Consider the following 18,564-nt stretch of genomic DNA (forward strand, 5'->3'; position numbering starts at 1 on the left):
CGTTGTTGGGACAACATGGACGGGCCGGTGTCTGGGAGACCAGGGCTGGTGTGTGGGAGACCAGGGCCTGTGTCTGGGAGACCTGGGCTGGTGTGTGGGAGACCAGGGCTGGAGTCTGGGAGACCAATGTCACTTAATTGTACCACTAGTCGTCTCGCCTGGGCCAGCAGAGTGATCATTTCATCTTTCTGCATCAATACATTTGTTGTTAGACCCTCGTACTTGGCCATGCAATGCTTGCAACTGTACTTTCCTGTGCTTTTTTTTTCAAACTGCTAATAAAGTATTCAATCAATAAATCTGACTGCTGAGCGGACGGGTCTGAGTGACCGGTGCTCAAGTCCAGGTGCGCGACGGATCGCGGGGGGGGGGGGTCAACATGAGCAAATAGTGAGCGTGACAACAGCCCCCTGGAGCGTGTAGCAGCATTTCCCCCCGCTCAGCTCCGCTCACAAGCTCTGACGTGAACAATAACCACAGGTAGTTGGTCCATTTTGCAACATCCACTGTGGTTTTAAAGCATCCGTTTTGCTGAAATACACGTACCCCTAGTCGTCTGGCCTGGGCCAGCAGTGTGATCAATTCATCTTTATGCATTGATACATTTGTTGTTAGACCCTCGTCTAACAATGCTTTTGAGTTTATCATTTGTTATAGTATAGTAATAGTTTCCCTATTTTGTCCTTCAGCTATAGGCGAACATTAAAAAAGTAAAAATAAGCTCACACTGCATTGTGATCTGCTATTTTTGTACGTCAGTGTCATATGATGAAGTATAAAATATGGCATTCATTTATGAAGAAAAAAAAACATAAGATGAAACGGAGATACAGGTTTCTTCCCAGCAGCAGTGATATATATTATATAGCTTTGGTAAGTAATCGAGTAATCAACTAAAGGATGAGTCCTCTTGACTATGGGAAAGTTTAGCTATATTTGTACATAGGTGAACCAGAGCTTGTGGGCGGAGCGCAGTGGGACGATATTTAACGTAGCGGGGAGTGGGTTTGTAGGACCGCCTGCCACTCCAAGCCATTGGCTTTCTTGGGTTTAAAAGTAGACCTAGAACTGTTCTTTCTTGTGCTTCTTTTTTTGCAAACTGCTAATAAAGTATTCAATCAATCAAGTCCCCCGCTCTCAAACCTGTTGATTAATCATTAACCCACAGGATGTTGTCCGTCTTATTAAAAAAGACAATGCCTACATAAAAAAAATCACAGTTTCTGTCCCTCTATAGGCCTACTCTTAACACTGATGGGGACGCATTTGTTCCAAAAGAGAAACCGAAAGTGTTTCTGACACGCAGCAAAATAACTTTCTTTCTTAATTTATTTTGGCTTTATTTGGTCAACATGAGCAAATAGTGAGCGTGACAACAGACCAACAATAACCACAGGTAGTTGGTCCACTTTGCAACATCCACTGTGGTTTTAAAGCATCCGTTTTGCTGAAATACACGTCTGGTTATGAGTTAAGACAGTAGGAAATGACCATGTGAATGAAAATAGAGCAGGGATTTTCTTTAAAACCTGTTTAATACAAATCTGAACACAAAAATTTGATCAACAGAATATAAAAGTGGAAAAAAAAACAAATCACATCTGCTCTTAAGTCGATTTTCCAAATATATATGGGCATCTTCACAGACCAGACTGAATAAGACAATTATCATTATTTTTACTAAACAAAGTGGATGTGATCAAAACAATTAATGGGAGGCTACAAATTCTCTCCCTACAACTATATTTGAAGTAATGGCGCCCTCTGTCTTTGATGTAGCAGTGGTTCACATACTCACAGGCCAAAATTATTCAAACGAAAAGTTAAGTTGTTGAGTTATATCAAAAGGCTGACATTACACAGTAAAATCCTCAATGCCATTTGTACACTCAAGAGTTAAAGGAAGGGTAAGTGATATTTTTTGGTTAAAACAAAAAGTTGTTTGTGAAAAGGTTAAAGCACTATATTCTGATATTAATCATTGCTATAGAGTGTTTGTTAAGTGTTTGTTTGTCTCTCCAGCTCTTTAATAAACAGAAAATACATTTTCAGATAGGTGACAAAATCTCAGCCAATCAGGAGAGAGTACCCATTTATCAGCTTCATTTTTATAGTGTTCCAGTTCCAATTTTGTCTGCTCATTTCTTAGTGTCATCACTTCCAATTTCACTTTTCACGTTTAAGTCATTCAGTGACAATGACGTCGCCGACGTCACGTTTTTCATAAGCCCAGAGTGCCAATGACATCGCCGACGTCATGAAAAAAAAAATATATATATATATATTTTTTTAAAACATAAAAAAAAATGTTTTTAAGATTTGCTGATCCATTCACTTCTTGTTTAACTTCTTACTGAAAAAGGCTGCATCTCAGCTCCTAAGCAATTTTTTTTTTTTTACAAATTTTGGCCTTGGCACAGGGGTGATAAAGCCAGAAATAAGTTTGGCACTGAATGAGTTAATCTGTATCCTGACTGAGTTCTCTATCCTGATTGCTGATTGGATAAAATTGGTATCCCGACCTGAAAATGCTTTGTCTGTGTAATACAGAGGTGGAGAGACATGGAGACTCCTGTTACTGAACAAACACTCTATAGCAATGAGTACTATCAGAATATAGCTATTTAACACTTATCTGAACCAAAGAAAATCACTTGCCCTACCTTTAAATTAAATGAATGAATAAAAGATTATTTTAACCAATTTAGAGGATGTTAATATAACTAGTACATGTTGTGCAGTGGATGGAAGTGGTCGCCCTACTCTTTCATTGAGACATTTTAGACCCTAGTGTCAGGGCAGTCTGCACTCAGTAGTAGGCAGGTTCAAATCACAGCAGGTTGGACATAATAAATGTCACGGATTGCAGCTTTAGAGCTCATGGACAGTTGCAAGTGTGTGACACATGGTAGGTGCAGTACACTGGTTCACAAAGTGGGGTCCGGGGACCCCCAGGGGTCCTTGGGGTGGTCCCAGGGGTTCCCCAGCAAAATCAGTTTAACCACTTGAACCCTTTATAATGCACATGGGATAATTGAAAAAGGCAGATCGAAGCGACACGTGGTGAGCTTGTAGATCTGCTAATTTCAAAGAAACTTGGAATTGGGGGAATATCTTTTTTTTTACATTTTAACAACTCAAATCTTGTATGGGAATCCCAGGCCACAAAATCCTTTCAGATCTGCAGCCAAATACATATTAATCTGGGGGACCCCCAGATTAATACTACAACCCCCGGTTGTAGTAGACCCCCAGATTAATACTACAACCCCCGGTTGTAGTAGACAGGTGTCCCCGGATGGTTATCTGGGGTTTGATGGGTGGGGGTCCGTGGTGGTGGGTGGGATATGGTTGGGATCCGGAACCGAGAAACCGGATCCAACATCGAGGAAAGGGAATTGGTTCCATCACATTTGGAACCGCTTCCAGAACCGATTTTATCACACTGTCAGAGCTGGTACGGTATATGGACTTCATGTCTGCTGTACAATTACAATACCGGTGGTTCTCAAACTTTTTAAATTTCAAGGACCACCATAACTCTGAGAGTGTACAAATGGAACCAAGTGGACCCGTGAGGGTCCACTTGGTTCCATTTGTACACCCCTGGGGGGGGGGGCCCCCCCTCAGTCGGTGGTGGTGCGTCGGTACCAGAAGCGGGCCCTGAAGTCGTCGCTGCAGGTCATGAAGCCGGGGCTGGTGGGCGAGTGGACGATGCAGCGGACGATGTTGTTGTGTCCCAGGCTGAGCAGGTTCTTCCTCTCGGCGGAGCGGCTGTCCCAGCAGCACAGCGAGATGGTGCGCTCGTCGGGCAGCAGCACGTAGTCCTCTGTGTGGTTGAACACGCCCTGCGTGCGGTGCATCTGGCGCCCGCTCAGACCCGCGCCTACAATCACAAAGCGGCAATGCACGTGTCATTGACCTGAGGCCGATTCTACAAATGCCCTCTAAATCACTAGTTCTCATACTTTTTTGTAATCTAAAATTATTCAAGATTTTTTCAAAAATGTACAAGCTCACAGCGTGGCATGAAGTGACACGCTGTGAGCTTGTACATCTGATATTTTTGAATAGGCAATGCTAAAATCTAAAATGACAGATGCTTTCCCGGTTTTAATGGGTTAAGACACTGAACCAGTTTCAACTTGGCGTCCGTCATTTGGGCATGTCATGAAATGCGAACGTTTTGGAAAGTGATGGAAGAACCCAGGCAAGTGACTAACAGTATAAGAAAGCTTATTATGTTACAAGCCTACCTACTACTCTTTCAACCTTTAGTTGAACAAGGTCGATGCATAACTGCCCTGAAACATATTCAACCAGTTTGTTTATTCTCTGTAATATTACAGCACATGATGCGGACGGTGTAGCTTGTTTATATATGTATCACTCATCCATCCCAACTACTTCATGTTCTTTTTGGCAAGCGACACCCCTGCATGATCGAGTAGATAAATTATGCTTTTCGAAACTATGGACACTTGGACAGCACAGAGTGCAGTGCATCGGTGTTTGAAAAAAGCGTGCTGGCTACTCAGCTGATCAGTTGGGTGGTGCACACTCACGTAAACACGCACGTGTATTAAATTATGACCGATAAATTTAACACCTAGCCGGACTAATAAAATGTTGTCTGTCACGTTGGCCGGCCAGGAAAATGCCTTGCTGCAACCCTGGTGTTGGCACTGCTGTTGTATCCTACTAACTCACCTGCCAGTGAGGAGCCCTCACTGGTGTACTTGACCAGATTAGTGTGAACAAATGCTTCCTCACTGGTGTACTTGACCAGGTTAGTGTGAACAAATGCTTCCTCATTGGTGCACTTGACCAGGTTAGTGTGAACAAATGCTTCCTCACTGGTGTACTTGACCAGGTTAGTGTGAACAAATGATTCCTCATTGGTGCACTTGACCAGGTTAGTGTGAACAAATGCTTCCTCACTGGTGTACTTGACCAGGTTAGTGCGAACAAATGATTCCTCACCGTCACCGGTGTACCTGACCAGGTTAGTGTGAACAAATGCTTCCTCACCAGTGTACTTGACCAGGGTGCGGCCGGTGGAGATCTCCCATAGCTTGACCACGGAGTCCTTGCCGCTGGACAGGATGTATTTGGAGTTCTTGGAGAAGATGGCGGAGCAGACCTCCGCCCCGTCGTGGGCCTTGTCGAAGGTGGTGACGCAGCGGTTGGACACGCCGTCCCACAGTTTGATGCTGCCGTCCTTGCTGCACGTCACGTAGCTGTTGGCACTGTGGTTGTAGCGAAAAAATACATTTTAGTAAACCTAAATAAAAATAAAAATTATGCTTTACGAAAAAACAATAACTAAATGAAACTGTATTGCGTTACGAAACTAACTAAACGTGTAATTTATGTCCTTGGATTTAGTCTTTGTCAATTTATTCCATACATAAACCTAGTATTTTGGTTGATTTAGGCTCAAACCTTTTGAAAAACGTTTGAGGGACATAAACAATATGATATTAATTTTTATTTATTTTTTATTCATGGTGTAGATCCTTTAACTCTCTCAGTGCCAAGCCACGAGTTATCCCGAGTTTTTTCTGAATGCCCTCAGTGCCAGAACGAGTTATCCCGAGTTTAAAAAAAAGTTAAAGATTATTATTTTTATTTATTTTTTTGAAAAAGACGTTCAGAACCAAAGATATCATTATCTGAAGATTTGCAGCTCCATCCACTCCTTGTTTAACTTAAAACTGAAAAAGGCTGTATCTCGCTTCCTAAGCACTTTTTTTTTTACTTAGAAAAAAAAAAAAAAAAAATGCTGGCACAGTATGAACATATTTATTTATTTCATTGGCACAGAGAGTTAACTATGAATACATTCTATATATTTTTTCCTGACCTTTTTCAATCTCACCCCTGAGAAATATTACCAAATATTATGATACAAAACAAAAATTTATACTGAAACTAGTCAAACCTTAACTAAAGCTAAGCATTTTCTCAAAATAAAAAATAACTAGCAAACCTGCTTTAAAAAGGAATTAACACTAAACTGAAATTGATAAACAAAAAGTCAAAACTAAATAAAAATGAGCAATAAAGCCTAATTTACGCTCGCATGTTGAAAATAGTCCATCTTCAAGATCACAAAACGTGTCGCATCTGCAACGTGGCTGTGAGCAGCTAGATCGGCTATTTTCGCAGCGCAATGCCGTCGTACAACAAAGTATGACAAATGGGGCAAAATAACCTGGGGTTGTATCCCACTCCGCTGATGGTGTCGGTGTGCTGGTCCAGGGGGTTGCAGGACACGAAGCACTGGAAGGTGTTGACGTCGTACAGACGCAGCGTGGGGTGCTGGGTGCCCACCAGCAGGAAGTCCCCCGACGGGTGGAAGGAGATGGCGCGCAGCATCTCTGCTTCCTGGAATCAATGATAAATGTTAATGAATAAGGACCGAGTTAGACTTATCTTCCTGGAAGCACTCATGCAAATGCATGAGGACGGGGTTAGACCACTGGTTCTAAACCTGTAGGCCGGGACCCACTGGTGGACCGTGAGGATATTGCAAGTGGGCCCCCAAATAATTGGCAAAACACTTAAGATTGATCCATTGATCCATGGATCCAAGCCGGAATACGATCGATTGATCTATGATCACCAAATTAAACTAAATCGGAAAATGGATGCAGCCCACCCATCTGACCACTTAACACGATGGGTGGGTCGCCAACGCTTTCGACATTTTCAAGTGATCCAGTAAAGGCTGAGAACCACTGGAATAGAGGAAGACAGACAGAACAGTTCATTCAGAACAGTCATTCAGATAGGAGACCAAACGTGAATATTCTTCTTACGCCAAATCAGTAAAGTCTAGAGCAGGGGTCTTCAATAGGGGGTCCGGGACCCCTAGGAGGTCCTCAGAGTCACTACAGGGGGGCCGCCAAATCTTTGTGTGATAGGATATATTTAACCACTTGAACCCTAGCATCCATATTCTGAGGAGAACGTTGGCCAAAAATAGCAGATCTACAAGCTCACAACGCCTCACGCTGCGAGGCGATATGAGCTTGTAGATCAGCTATTTTAGATCGGTTTAGTGTAGAGGGAAAAAAGCAGACTAAGTACAGAGTGGAAGGTCAAGTTTACTAAATATTGACGGTTTAAGTGGTTAAAGGTCTGAAAATACACATGAATGTGAATCCAACATACACTGATGACAGTGCTTAAGTCTATGAAGCCATCTAAGAAATCTATGAAAAAGTTTAAACTGCAACACAATTCTATACAATATGTAATGGGGGTCCCTGCTTCATCTCTCTCAGCTAAGGGGTCCTAGGCCTGAAAAACATTGAAGACCCCTGGTCTAGAGCTTGTAGACGGATATTTTTGGCGGCGTTGTCACCCCCAGAATAGGGGAGTTGGATTAATGTGTTCCAGCTGACCTGTACGTGTTTAAAGGCTCTCTTGGCAGAGGGTTTGGAGTAGTCAAACAGCTTGAGGGTGTAGTCCCGTGAGCCAGAGGCCAGGATCTGTTCGGTGGGGTGGAAGGCCAGGCAGGTGACCTCGTCCACGTGGTCGTACAGCGTGCGGATCACCGGGTGGTTCTCCATGTTCTGCTGAGCCGTCTCGTTCATCATCACCTAACGGAGAAACACAGCACAAACACATCACTGCTTTGATTTAACCCATTAAGACCTGAGGCAGATTCTACAAATGTCTTCTAAATCCTTACAGTTGTCTGAAAAACCTATGTTGCTATATTAGTGGTGCTTAATTTTTTTCATGTCAAGGACCCCCAAAATTATATGTATTGCCGAACCCATCTTAAAATATTTTGCTCCAGGATTTTTTAAAGATTTTTTTAATTAAAAAAAGATTATATATATATATATATATATATATATATATATATATATATATATATATATATATATATATATATCAAAGATTTGTTTTCAAGATTTTTCTAAAATAGCAGATCTACAAGCTCATAGCGCTGCACTAAGTGACAGGCTGTGAGCTTGTAGATCTGCTATTAGCCAATTGGTGGGCCATGAGAATATTGCAAGTTGGCCCCTAAATGATTGGTAAAACTGTTAAACACTACGATTTTAATGACAATATGATATTAATATATACAAAAAATAATGTTTTTTTCATGTATCTAATATTGTCTTCACCGATAAAGAGGAACAGCTCTATAAAGTCCTACCTCGATGGGCATGGCGCTCTTGGCCAGCATGCGCTCCGTGTCCAGAATCTTGATTGAGGCGTCCGCGGAGCCGGTGGCGATGAGCTGGCCGTCGCGGCTGTAGGTGGCGACGCGACACGGCCCTTTATGTGACGTCACGTAGCACGTCTCGTACTCCGACGCCTCCGGCGACAGGGCCTGGACGTCGGCGTCGAACTCCAGGTCGATTCCCACGCCGGGGGCCACGTTGTCAGAGCGACCGATGGCGTACTGCACCGCAGCGTCGTCGTTTTCCATTCCTGGAAGACATTTTTCCAACGGGACACTTAAAAGTCACGGTAGCCTGTGTTCCAATGGATCCAATATAGTTATTGGTTACAAAATCTTGTTAACACATCGAGTGCCATAAACGGTCCGGACCGTTTTTGAGGATCCAAACGAGAAGTGCCGAAAACGGTCCGGACCGTTTTTGACCCAATTCTATTTTTATACGAGTGGCCCACGTGGGGCGCTAAAACGAAACTTTGACATCACCCAAGGAGTTTCTGAGAAGAAGAGGCTGGATGTGGCTCCATGTCAAAAATCCTTCCGGTCGGCGTTTTCAATGTTATCTCCTTGACTAAAAGCTTAATATCTCCATTTCTTTTTAACGTGGTGGAAACGAGCCGTTTTCGATCGCCGATCACGCTGCAATGGAGGATCGCGTTGGAAATATTATTGTTCCAGTCGTTAGTCGGGACCCTCCGCCGTCTCGCACGCACGCTTTGTTTACATGCACTTCCGTGTCGGGGCTTCTACAGCACGAAACGTATAACGCAAGTGGATGGAAGAAATGCAGGCACTCAACGTATAATATTTTAATAAACCTCTGGCACCCAATGTGTTAAAGGAGAATTCCGGACAAATTAAGTGTTATCTTTGATGTCTCGTTACTCACCTAGCGACGTGAAAAGTGGCGTTCTTTTTTTCCATATATTCCCCTGTCGTCATTTTTTAAACCCCCTCCGTTGTCATAATGGGAGCGCGTGGGTAAGGGAAATTCGTCTATTATAACCGACGCAAAGTTGTTTTTTTCTCTACTAGTATTCATAGTAGAGTCTCATGATAGTCAAACATGCGTTGAAACTATCTGCGAGGCTGCCGTCAATGGCGAACGATTTAACACTGGTTGCTTGTTTCCAGATTCTGGCAACACGAGTTGCCAGGTTCTGGAAAGAAACAAGCATCCAGTGTTAAATCGTTCGGCAGTAGCGCTAGCCTCTCAGGCTAGCTACTCTCATGTTTGACTATCATGAGACTCTACTATGAATACTAGTAGAGAAAAAAACAACTTCGCGTCGGTTATAATAGACGAATTTCCCTTACCCACGCGCTCCCATTATGACAACGGAGGGGGTTTAAAAAATGACGACAGGGGAATATATGGAAAAAAAGAACGCCACTTTTCACGTCGCTAGGTGAGTAACGAGACATGAAAGATAACACTTAATTTGTCCGGAATTCTCCTTTAATACTTTTCATTTGTTCGATGTTTATAAAACCCACAGACACACTCAACTTGTAATGGGGGAAAACTAATTATTTCCGTCAGCCAGTTCCATGTTCTTTTGAACCCAAAGCTTTAGATTTTTCTTTATATATTTTTTCACAAACGAGCGTGTTGATCAACAGCGACTCTGCTACAGATACGCTGTGTCGCCTTGTAGCTCTGTGTCTTTTGCAGCTGCCAGCGTGTGAACTCTAGGGCTGTCACGATTTAATTTGACGATTAATTGTCATACAAACAATTACGCCAGTCACAATTATTACATGTAATCGTCTAATCGCAATTATTTGAGATAGTCGCAATTATTTTTGCATAATCATCATAATTGTTTCCATGTTGAAATATGTTCAAACATTTTCAAATATTAAAAAAAGCAGAAATAGCTGATCTACAAGTTTACAACCTGTCACTTCATGATGCATTGTAAGCTTGAAGATCAGCGAGTTCTGCTATTTTTATATCAATATGTCATTTTTTTTTTTATTAATAATAATTTTCTTACCTAAAAGGCAAACAGAATTTTGTATTAATATGTTCCAATGTTCAACAATGCCAAACTCACGATTAAATTGTTAATCGCAATTATTTAAGTGACAATTAATAGCCAACTTAAATGTGTAATCGTGACAGCCCTACAAACGATTGCGATTAACAATTTAATTGTGTTTTTGGCATTGAACATTGGAATAAAATTGTCTTTTAGGCGTCGTAATCAAAAATTGCACAGGTCAGATATGACAAATAAATATACAAATAAATTACTGACCCTACCCCCATTTAATTATTTTATACTTTCAAACAAATGTAAAAATAGCTGATCTACAAGCTTACAACGCGCCATGAACGCGTTGTAAGCTTGTAGATCTGCTATTTTTGGAAAATGTTTGAAAATTTAATAGCTTTTTTCAACATATAAAGCGATTATGACGATTATGCAAAATAATGAATCATGACAAATAATTGCAATTAGGCGATTATGTAATAATTGTGAAAGGCCTGGTGAACACAGCATAAAACAGTGCAGGGAGATGAAGGCAGATCCATACCGGTCTTAGCCAGTTGCATGAGCTGTTCGGACGGCGACACGACGCTGGGCGGTTTGACCTCGTTGATGAGGCTGTTGGCGATGTTGGTGTATCCATCGTACAGCAGCTGGCTGATGATCAGCTTGTACAGGTGCTGCCGGTCCCTCAGTGTGGGCTTGGGGCGGTACATCCCGCTTCTGTGGCTCTGTCGCTAACCACTGACAACTGGAACACAACAACAACAACAATCACACGGGGCGGCAGTGGCTCAGGAGTAGAGTGGCCGGGTAAAGTGAACTGTAAACCGCAAGGTTCCCAGTTCGATCCCGGGCTGAGGCGCTCCCCCACAGTTAGTGTCGAAGTGCCCTCTTGAGCAAGACGCTGAACCCCTAATTGCTCCCGATGAGCAGGTTGGTGCCTTGCATGGTTTCCTCCGCCATCAGTGTATTAATTTGTGTGTGTGAATGTAAAGCGCTTTGGATAAAAGCGCTATATAAATGCATCATTTACCATTTATTTACCATTTACACGAGGATTAACAGCTGAGCTGTGGTGCAGTTAGATGCACTCAGTCAGTGTTTATCCATTTGTAACTATAGTGCAAATTAAGTAACCAAATGGACCCGTTAACAGGTCCATTTGGTTACATTTGTACAACTCTCACACAGAGAAGGCCCATGGATGTTCAGGACACTAAGTAGTAGAGCAATGCATGAACACATCCTCCTCATGCACTAAGCCAGTGGTTCTCAACCTGTGGGTCCCCCCTCAACTCCTACATTCCAAGTGCTTGTCAGGGTGGGGGGTCCCAAGTTCAAATATTATTTTTGAGGGTCACGGCCTGAAAAGATTGAGAACCACTTCGCTAAGAAACTTAGATGCTATCTGCATCTAAGTTGCAATGCCCTCCATTGACAGGCCATTCATGAAACAAAGTCTTTCTTGACAGGGACAAAGAGGATAACACAAGCTGTCCGTTTATCGCTGTTTAACACAATCAGATGTGGACTTCTCCTATTCATGAATAGGCTGTCAATGGATTCTTGTATTGCAACTTAGATGCAGATAGCCTGATCTAAGTTACCTGTAACTAATGCAGAATATGGCAATACCTTATGCATGTCTGCATTTCCATGGTGGTCCCTACAAGGAAGGACCATAAAGGCTTTAGTGTTTTATGTATTTGATCAATAAGGATGCCAACAATTCAGGTCAACCCACTGCAGAGCACTAGGTTACATGTTTACTGTAGTTGAATTAGTTTAGTTACAACACAACTACGTGTTTCACATTGCCACAAAGTAGCATAGATACCTGTACATGAAATACTATCACATACAATCAGATAAAAACACCTTTAGTAACTCTGAAAGTACATCATAAACAATGAATGGACATTAGCTGCTAGCAATTAGCATCCAGCTAACATAGCTGCCTTGCTGCTGGAGCCCCAGGTGCAACAGCAACTGCATTATGATGAATGTGCTTCCTCCTGACGGGCGGCGACATTCATATTTATCCTTTAAAGTAAAGTATAAGCATGAAAACATAGTTTATTTGACAACATTAGAGCTACAAACCCCTCTGCTCTGCAAGCGGCCACTTCTTCCCCAATGTGTGCTTTGAGTTCTTCTTCGTCTTCTGTATAGGGCAGACTGGACGCTCGTTGGCGTATTGCTGCCTCCCACTGTTGGTGTTAGGTACTGCTTATTGTTTAGACCTGTAGAGCAGTGGTTCTCAACCTTTTTCATGTAAGGACCCCCCAAAATAATCATTTTTGAACTGGGGACCCCCCAAAATAATCATATTTAAACTGGGGCCCCCCAAAATAATCATAATTGAATTGGGGTTCCCCTACCCTGACAAGCACTTGGAATTGTAGGAGTTGAGGTATTACATTTAGTTTGACTCAGTTCCCACGGATAAATATTGTGAAAATAGCCAATCTACAAGCTCACAACGCCTCGCGTTGCGAGGCGTTGTGAGCTTGTAGATCTTGAAGATCTTTTTTTTTTGTATTAAAAAGGCCTTAAAAGTCCTTAAATAGTCACTTCACTGTCCTCTGAGGACCTCCCCTCCGGGGACCCCCCCAAAATCTTTTCATCTTCAAGGACCCACTCACACTCACAGAGGAGATTGTATTTAGTGTGCACATCTTGTTTGTATTTAGGCCAGGTGCTGGACATCAAGGCAAGAATCAAGGAGAAGGTGCACACTGGTTTAAAGCTCCCAAAATGTATTTTTATTTGTTTTATTTTATGTATTTATTTGTCAAGTTTATTGGTCAAAATTGTTTTTGAAAATTGCAGATCTACAAGCTCACAACACATACACACACGTGACGCGTTGTGACCAGTGTTCATTTTGTTGACTAAGACTAAGACTAAAAGACTAAGATTTTGATATTTAGTATAAGACTAAACGATTTCAGAAGACTAAAATAGGACTAAAACTAATGGTGTGTAAAAGACTAAGACTAAATCAGAATTTGCAGTCAAAATTAACACTGGTTGTGACCTGGTAGATGGTGGGAAAAAACAAACAAACCGTAAACTGTTCCTCGTTTTTCTGGGGACCCCCCTCCCCTCCAAGGACCCCAGGGAGTATAGAACCCCTCAGTATAGAATTGTTTATTGTTTATTAAACAATACAAAAAAAATGTGCCTCTGTAATGGCAAATGTGTATAAATTGTAAATGAGTACTAAATAAATTGTAAATAGTAAGCTAATTTGCAACTGTTTGTATAGGCTAGTTGTATATTGCATTAATATTGTGTGGTTGTCACAAAATCCCATGTGGACTTGTTTGTCTCCTGGCACAGCATTTGAAAACCACTGGTCTACAGGAACACTTTTTTATTTGTAACGCTGGTAAAAGTAGCATGGGATTTTCTTTTATGTATAAGAAAATCAAATCAAATCAAATCACAGACAGACATGTTACTAAGGGCTCTAGATCAGCTCAGGTGCTGAGGATCAAGGTAAAGGCATAAGGGCATCCCCATGGCGATAGTGGGGCATGCATGGAGTCATTGACATAACATTACAAATCGAGAGGACCTAAGGTTACATACAGTGTTACACATGAAATCTATTAGGCCTATTATCACATGCTTCACCACTTCCTTATTTTCGAACGTTGCTTTTGAATTGTTTGCACTTATATCATGACAAACTGCTTGTGCCGGCGATTCCCAAACTGTGGACCAGGACCAAACTGGTGGACCGTGAGGATATTGCAAGCGGCCCCCTCAAAATTATTCAAAATTCATTTTTTCATTCATTCAACCTTTACAGTATTTAAGATTCTCTGAGAGATAATTGAGGGAGACCCTCATTTACAACGATGCCGAGATTACACACATATAAATAACATAAGAGCAACAAGAAAAAACTATAAAGTTGACACAAACAGTTAAAACAATTGCATGTTAACATCAATCAGTTAAAACAGTTGCATACAGGTAATACATGGTTATTATATAGATTCCTAAAATGGCCAATAGATACTAGGGTATTCAATTTAAGCTCTTGTTACAAGAGGTTCCAAGACTCAGGTGCTTAAAATGTTCCAATTGGTGCTTAAAATGTTCCAATACTTTCCAAGAAAATAAAAAAAATGTAATAAAAAAAATGTCAGACGTAGCCTACACATTTAGCTGGGGACCCCCTGGAACCCACCTGAGATTTTATTTGTGTTTTATCCTGTTGTCCAAAGGATAAAACATTAAAAAAGCTTGATAGCATTGTGGTTCTTTGAGTGAAATGGCCCCCATTTACACACATTAGCATGTCTGACTGCCAGTGTGGAGTGAACATTAAGTGACAAGAAGAGTGCTGTGTGAGCACCTCAATGTTAAACTGGCAATTTTTTTTTACAAAATGTAAAAGAATACAGAATTTGGAAAATGGTAAAATGTATAGCCTAATAGCCTACATGATTTGAACATGCTTTACAAAACCTGTAGCCAGTCATTATGGAATAAACAAAAGTTGAAGGGTACATTTCAGACCATTTTCATGTATTATCATTTTTTATTGAGGAAAGAAAAAGCCAATTTAACACTGAGGTGCCGACAGAGTTTCGGTGCCCACTCTTCCTGTATCCGAACATTGCAGCACTGAGTGACAGTAAGAGATCTTTCTGTGATCTCACAGTGCATGAAGATTTACATTGACCATTGATTACTTTATTAGTCAAAAGCACGGAGGTACAGTACAACACTTGGGCTAAAAGGAAAACACAAAAAAGTACATTGAGGTTCTATGTATTCAATTCATCAACAGAGCATAACATATTAATTGATTAATGCATGTCATACAAAAATACACATAGCTATGTTTACAGAAGAGGAAAAAAACGGGGTGACATTGTATTTTCCCTCATATCAAGAGGATTTAATATCTATCTCCACTTGTAATCTTCTGACATATCCTTTTTCAGGCCAATTTTGAAAGAGGCCAGTGTTTCACATCCTTTAATGGAAGATGCCATTCCATATTATGGTGGGAGAGTAGCAGAATACACTTTTTCCTGTTTGTGCAAAATTTGAGGGGTACCAGATCGTGCTCCCTCTGGTGTTGTGACTGGGAGTCACTCACTTTATGTGGGCACTGATGATGATGAAATATCAATCCTGATATTTGCCTAACCCTGACTTCTACCCTGAGCCATCCCAAACTAGCAAAGTCTGTTGGAATGAGGTGGGTCATGGGCTTAAGGGCTTTAGGCCGAGTAGCGGTTGTATCAGTTTGTTTTGGGAGTTTCTGAAGTTTAGTTTTTAGTGACATTGAAGTGTTGGAGAAGAGGTGCAAGCATAATCAAAATGATATTGAATGAGGGCTCCAGCTATAGAGTCTTTAGTGGACTTTTGTTGACAAAAGAGGATATCCTGCCCAAAAATCTTGTTCTTTGATTGACTTTCACAATTACTTTTGATATCACTTTGTTATCAAGAAAACAGCCCAGGGGGCACAGGGCACAGTCGGTAGCGCTGTCGCCTCACAGCTAGAAGGTCCTGGGTTCGATTCCCGCCGAGGACGCTGTGGGCGCTGGGGGCGTGTCTTCTCCTCCGCGTCATCAGCGCCCATACCCTAGGTGGGGTTGGCGAAAGGGCCTATACTCTGTGTGGAGTTTGCATGTTCTCCCCGTGTCTCCTAGGGTAGTTAATACCCTCACAAAAACATGTAGTAATCCTGGTCACTATACTGCCTCCCCCTGGTCAGCCGGGGCGCCTGATGGAGGGGAAGGGAACTGGTTTGAATAACGTGTTCCTTCCACGCGCTACGTCCAACCAGGGAAACTCCCCCCTGTCAGGTGACAAGAAGGTCAGTTGGCTCTCATGCATTGAAAGAGGCATGAGCTCGGCCCTGGCCTCCCTAGGCTGGTGGGGGGAGTGTAGTGCCCAGGATCACTTAGCAAATTGGCACCGGGTGAAAAAAGGGTTACAAAATCGAGGGATAATTATTATTTTTTTTTAAACAAAAAAAAAAACAGCCCAAATAGGCAACCTGTTCTTTACTTGACATCACAAGCTGTGACCAACAGGGTCAGAAATACCTGCTGTGATTTAGTCCAGTGGTTCTCAAAGTGGGGTCCTTGAAGGGGATTCAGGGGGTCCCCAGCAAAATGTGTTAATATAGCAAAAACAAAATAAGTTTAACCACTTTAACCCAATATAAACAGATTAGCTATTTGAAAAAAGCTGATCGACAAGCTCACAACGCGTTGAATCGCAACACCTTGGGCCCTCATTTATCAACGCGGTGCAGACCAAATAATGGGCGTACGGCGAGATCACCGCAACTTTCGGCATTTATCAATATATCCTGACGTTGGCTTCATCCTACTGTACGCTGAGATCTCATGTCTGGTCGAGACCAGTTGTTGACTTTGGCTGCACCCGTTTATTCCATTCTAGACCTGCGGAGCAGCATTGTCTGACTGTCTGACAGGCATCTGGACCCATGATCCACTCCTAAATGTATATCTACACTAATAAATAATACCTGTGAAAATATAACATTTGATAAAGTAATTTAAACAAACTGCTTTAACAGTCATTCGGTTAAGCTTGCAGATCTGGCTGCATTGGCTATTTGAAAATAGCAGATCTACAAGCTCACAACGGGTCACATCGCGACCATGAGCTTGTAGATCTGCTATTTTCAAATAATCTTGAAAAGATGTAGGAACACAAATCCTGTGAGGCTAGTAATACAGTATAGGGCGGGATAATGGCACTGTGACTGTGTGTATTTTTTGTTCTGCATAGTGCAGGCTATTGTATATAGCCTGCACTATATATACTATATATATTTGTATACTGGTTGCTTACATATTTGTATAAGCATTAGGCGGGATACTGTAACGACACCATCGTTGTGTGTATCCTCGTATGTTTTGTCCTGCGTATAGTGCACGCTATTGTATAGGGCAGTGGTTCTCAAAGTTGGTTCCGGGAACCCCCAGGGGTCCTTGGGGGGGTTCCTGGGGGTCCCCAGCAAAATGGTTAATACAGCATCACAATCATTTTAGCCACTTCATCCACGCTTTATACTTTGTCTATTCAAAAATAGCAGATATACAAGCTTGTATATCTGCTTTTTTTTTTTTTACTTGATTCCAAATATAGTCAATTAATATTTACAACTTGAGTCCATATCTGCAGGTAACTGTATATGTACTTGTACTCAAATGGTAAATATCAAATGTTTATTCATGCGAAACAGTCTGCTTGGAGCCCATATTTGACATAATGCAATGGGTTTTATCAGTAAACTATGAAGCATACAAGACAAACCGGCAAGATTTAAATTAGTAGGTTAATTTAAAAGTTGATGATGCATTTCAGATGGATTCTTTTATGCAAGTCATCTTTTCATCTCTTCTGGGGGTCCCTGGAATAAAACCTTGTCAGATGGGGGTCCGCGGCCAAATACATATCAATTTGGGGGGTCCTTGACACGAAATAGCTTGAGAACTGGTATACTGTGCCATTGTTCATCATTGATAGTGTTTTTTTGTGACGTTATTACCCTGCTGCATCTTATAGTACTTCTCTTACTCTGTATCTGTCCCGTAACTGCCTGCGAATGCTGGTGTAAAAATCCTCAGTGCTTATGTACCCAACTCAGAGGGTGCAACAAATGGAACCAAATGGACCCTCACGGGTCCATTTGTTACACCCTCTGTTACAGACCCGTAAGGGTCCATTTGGACCCCTAGTGGGTCCCCAGACCCCATGTTGACAACCAGTGCTGTACGGTTACTGTACCGTGGGTGGGAGGTGTCTCGTTACCATGTCAACGCAGCATCCTGTTCTCCGAGGCCTCGGCAACAGTTGCCGTGGAGACCAGCGAGAGTCTATATCTATTAGTGAAACGATTGGGCAATGATTTCGTCCCCGTCAGCCCTGTCAGGCGGAAACCTCGTATCTCCATATTTCAACTTTTTTGTTTTCTAATTTAATGCCCTATACTTTGTTGCACAAGAGTGTCGCACATAAGTAGCCGAAACAGCCAATCGACAAGCTCACAACGCGTCACGATGCGATGCGTTGTAAGTTTGTAGATCTGCTATTTCCACAGATTTTGACGGTGCAAGTGAAAGTAGTTCTTTGGGTTTTCTCAATGTATTGACCTAGTGAAAAGTATTAACAAGAGCTTGTGTGACTAAATAATAGCATTGTTTCCATCGAAACACAGGTATTATTATTTTTTCCATAGCAAGGGATTTGGACATGAGAGGTTTCCAGATAACAGTGACAATTTGTTTTTCTAATGCGCAAATGTCAGGAATTAATTGCATGGTGGATTGTGTGCGCTCTCAT

At 41.8% G+C, this 18,564-nt stretch overlaps 1 protein-coding gene across 1 annotated transcript; it reads right to left on the reverse strand.

The window, feature by feature from the left end:
• Window positions 1-1,499: 1,499 nt before the first annotated feature.
• cstf1 (cleavage stimulation factor, 3' pre-RNA, subunit 1) lies at window positions 1,500-12,369 on the reverse strand. Its single transcript, XM_080425104.1, has 7 exons — window positions 12,313-12,369; window positions 10,754-10,957; window positions 8,183-8,460; window positions 7,413-7,610; window positions 6,218-6,390; window positions 5,032-5,249; window positions 1,500-3,886 (listed from the first exon to the last, which is right to left on the reverse strand). The coding sequence occupies exons 2-7, from the start codon at window positions 10,920-10,922 to the stop codon at window positions 3,627-3,629; spliced, it is 1,296 nt and encodes a 431-aa protein (XP_080281230.1). The 5' UTR covers window positions 10,923-10,957; window positions 12,313-12,369; the 3' UTR covers window positions 1,500-3,626.
• Window positions 12,370-18,564: the final 6,195 nt, after the last annotated feature.

The sequence above is a fragment of the Gymnoscopelus braueri genome (genome assembly GCF_963280865.1).
Source record: "Gymnoscopelus braueri genome assembly, chromosome: 3".
NCBI lineage: Eukaryota > Metazoa > Chordata > Actinopteri > Myctophiformes > Myctophidae > Gymnoscopelus > Gymnoscopelus braueri.

Bases quoted from the DNA above. Each gene is read 5' to 3' on its own strand.
- cstf1 (XM_080425104.1), bottom strand. From the start codon at position 10,922: ATGTACCGCCCCAAGCCCACACTGAGGGACCGGCAGCACCTGTACAAG. The intron at 6,391-7,412 runs GTCAGCTGGAAC...CATTGATTCCAG, and splicing joins GAGCCTTTAAACACGTACAG to GAAGCAGAGATGCTGCGCGC. The intron at 5,250-6,217 runs GTTATTTTGCCC...CTACAACCACAG, and splicing joins GGAGTGGGATACAACCCCAG to TGCCAACAGCTACGTGACGT.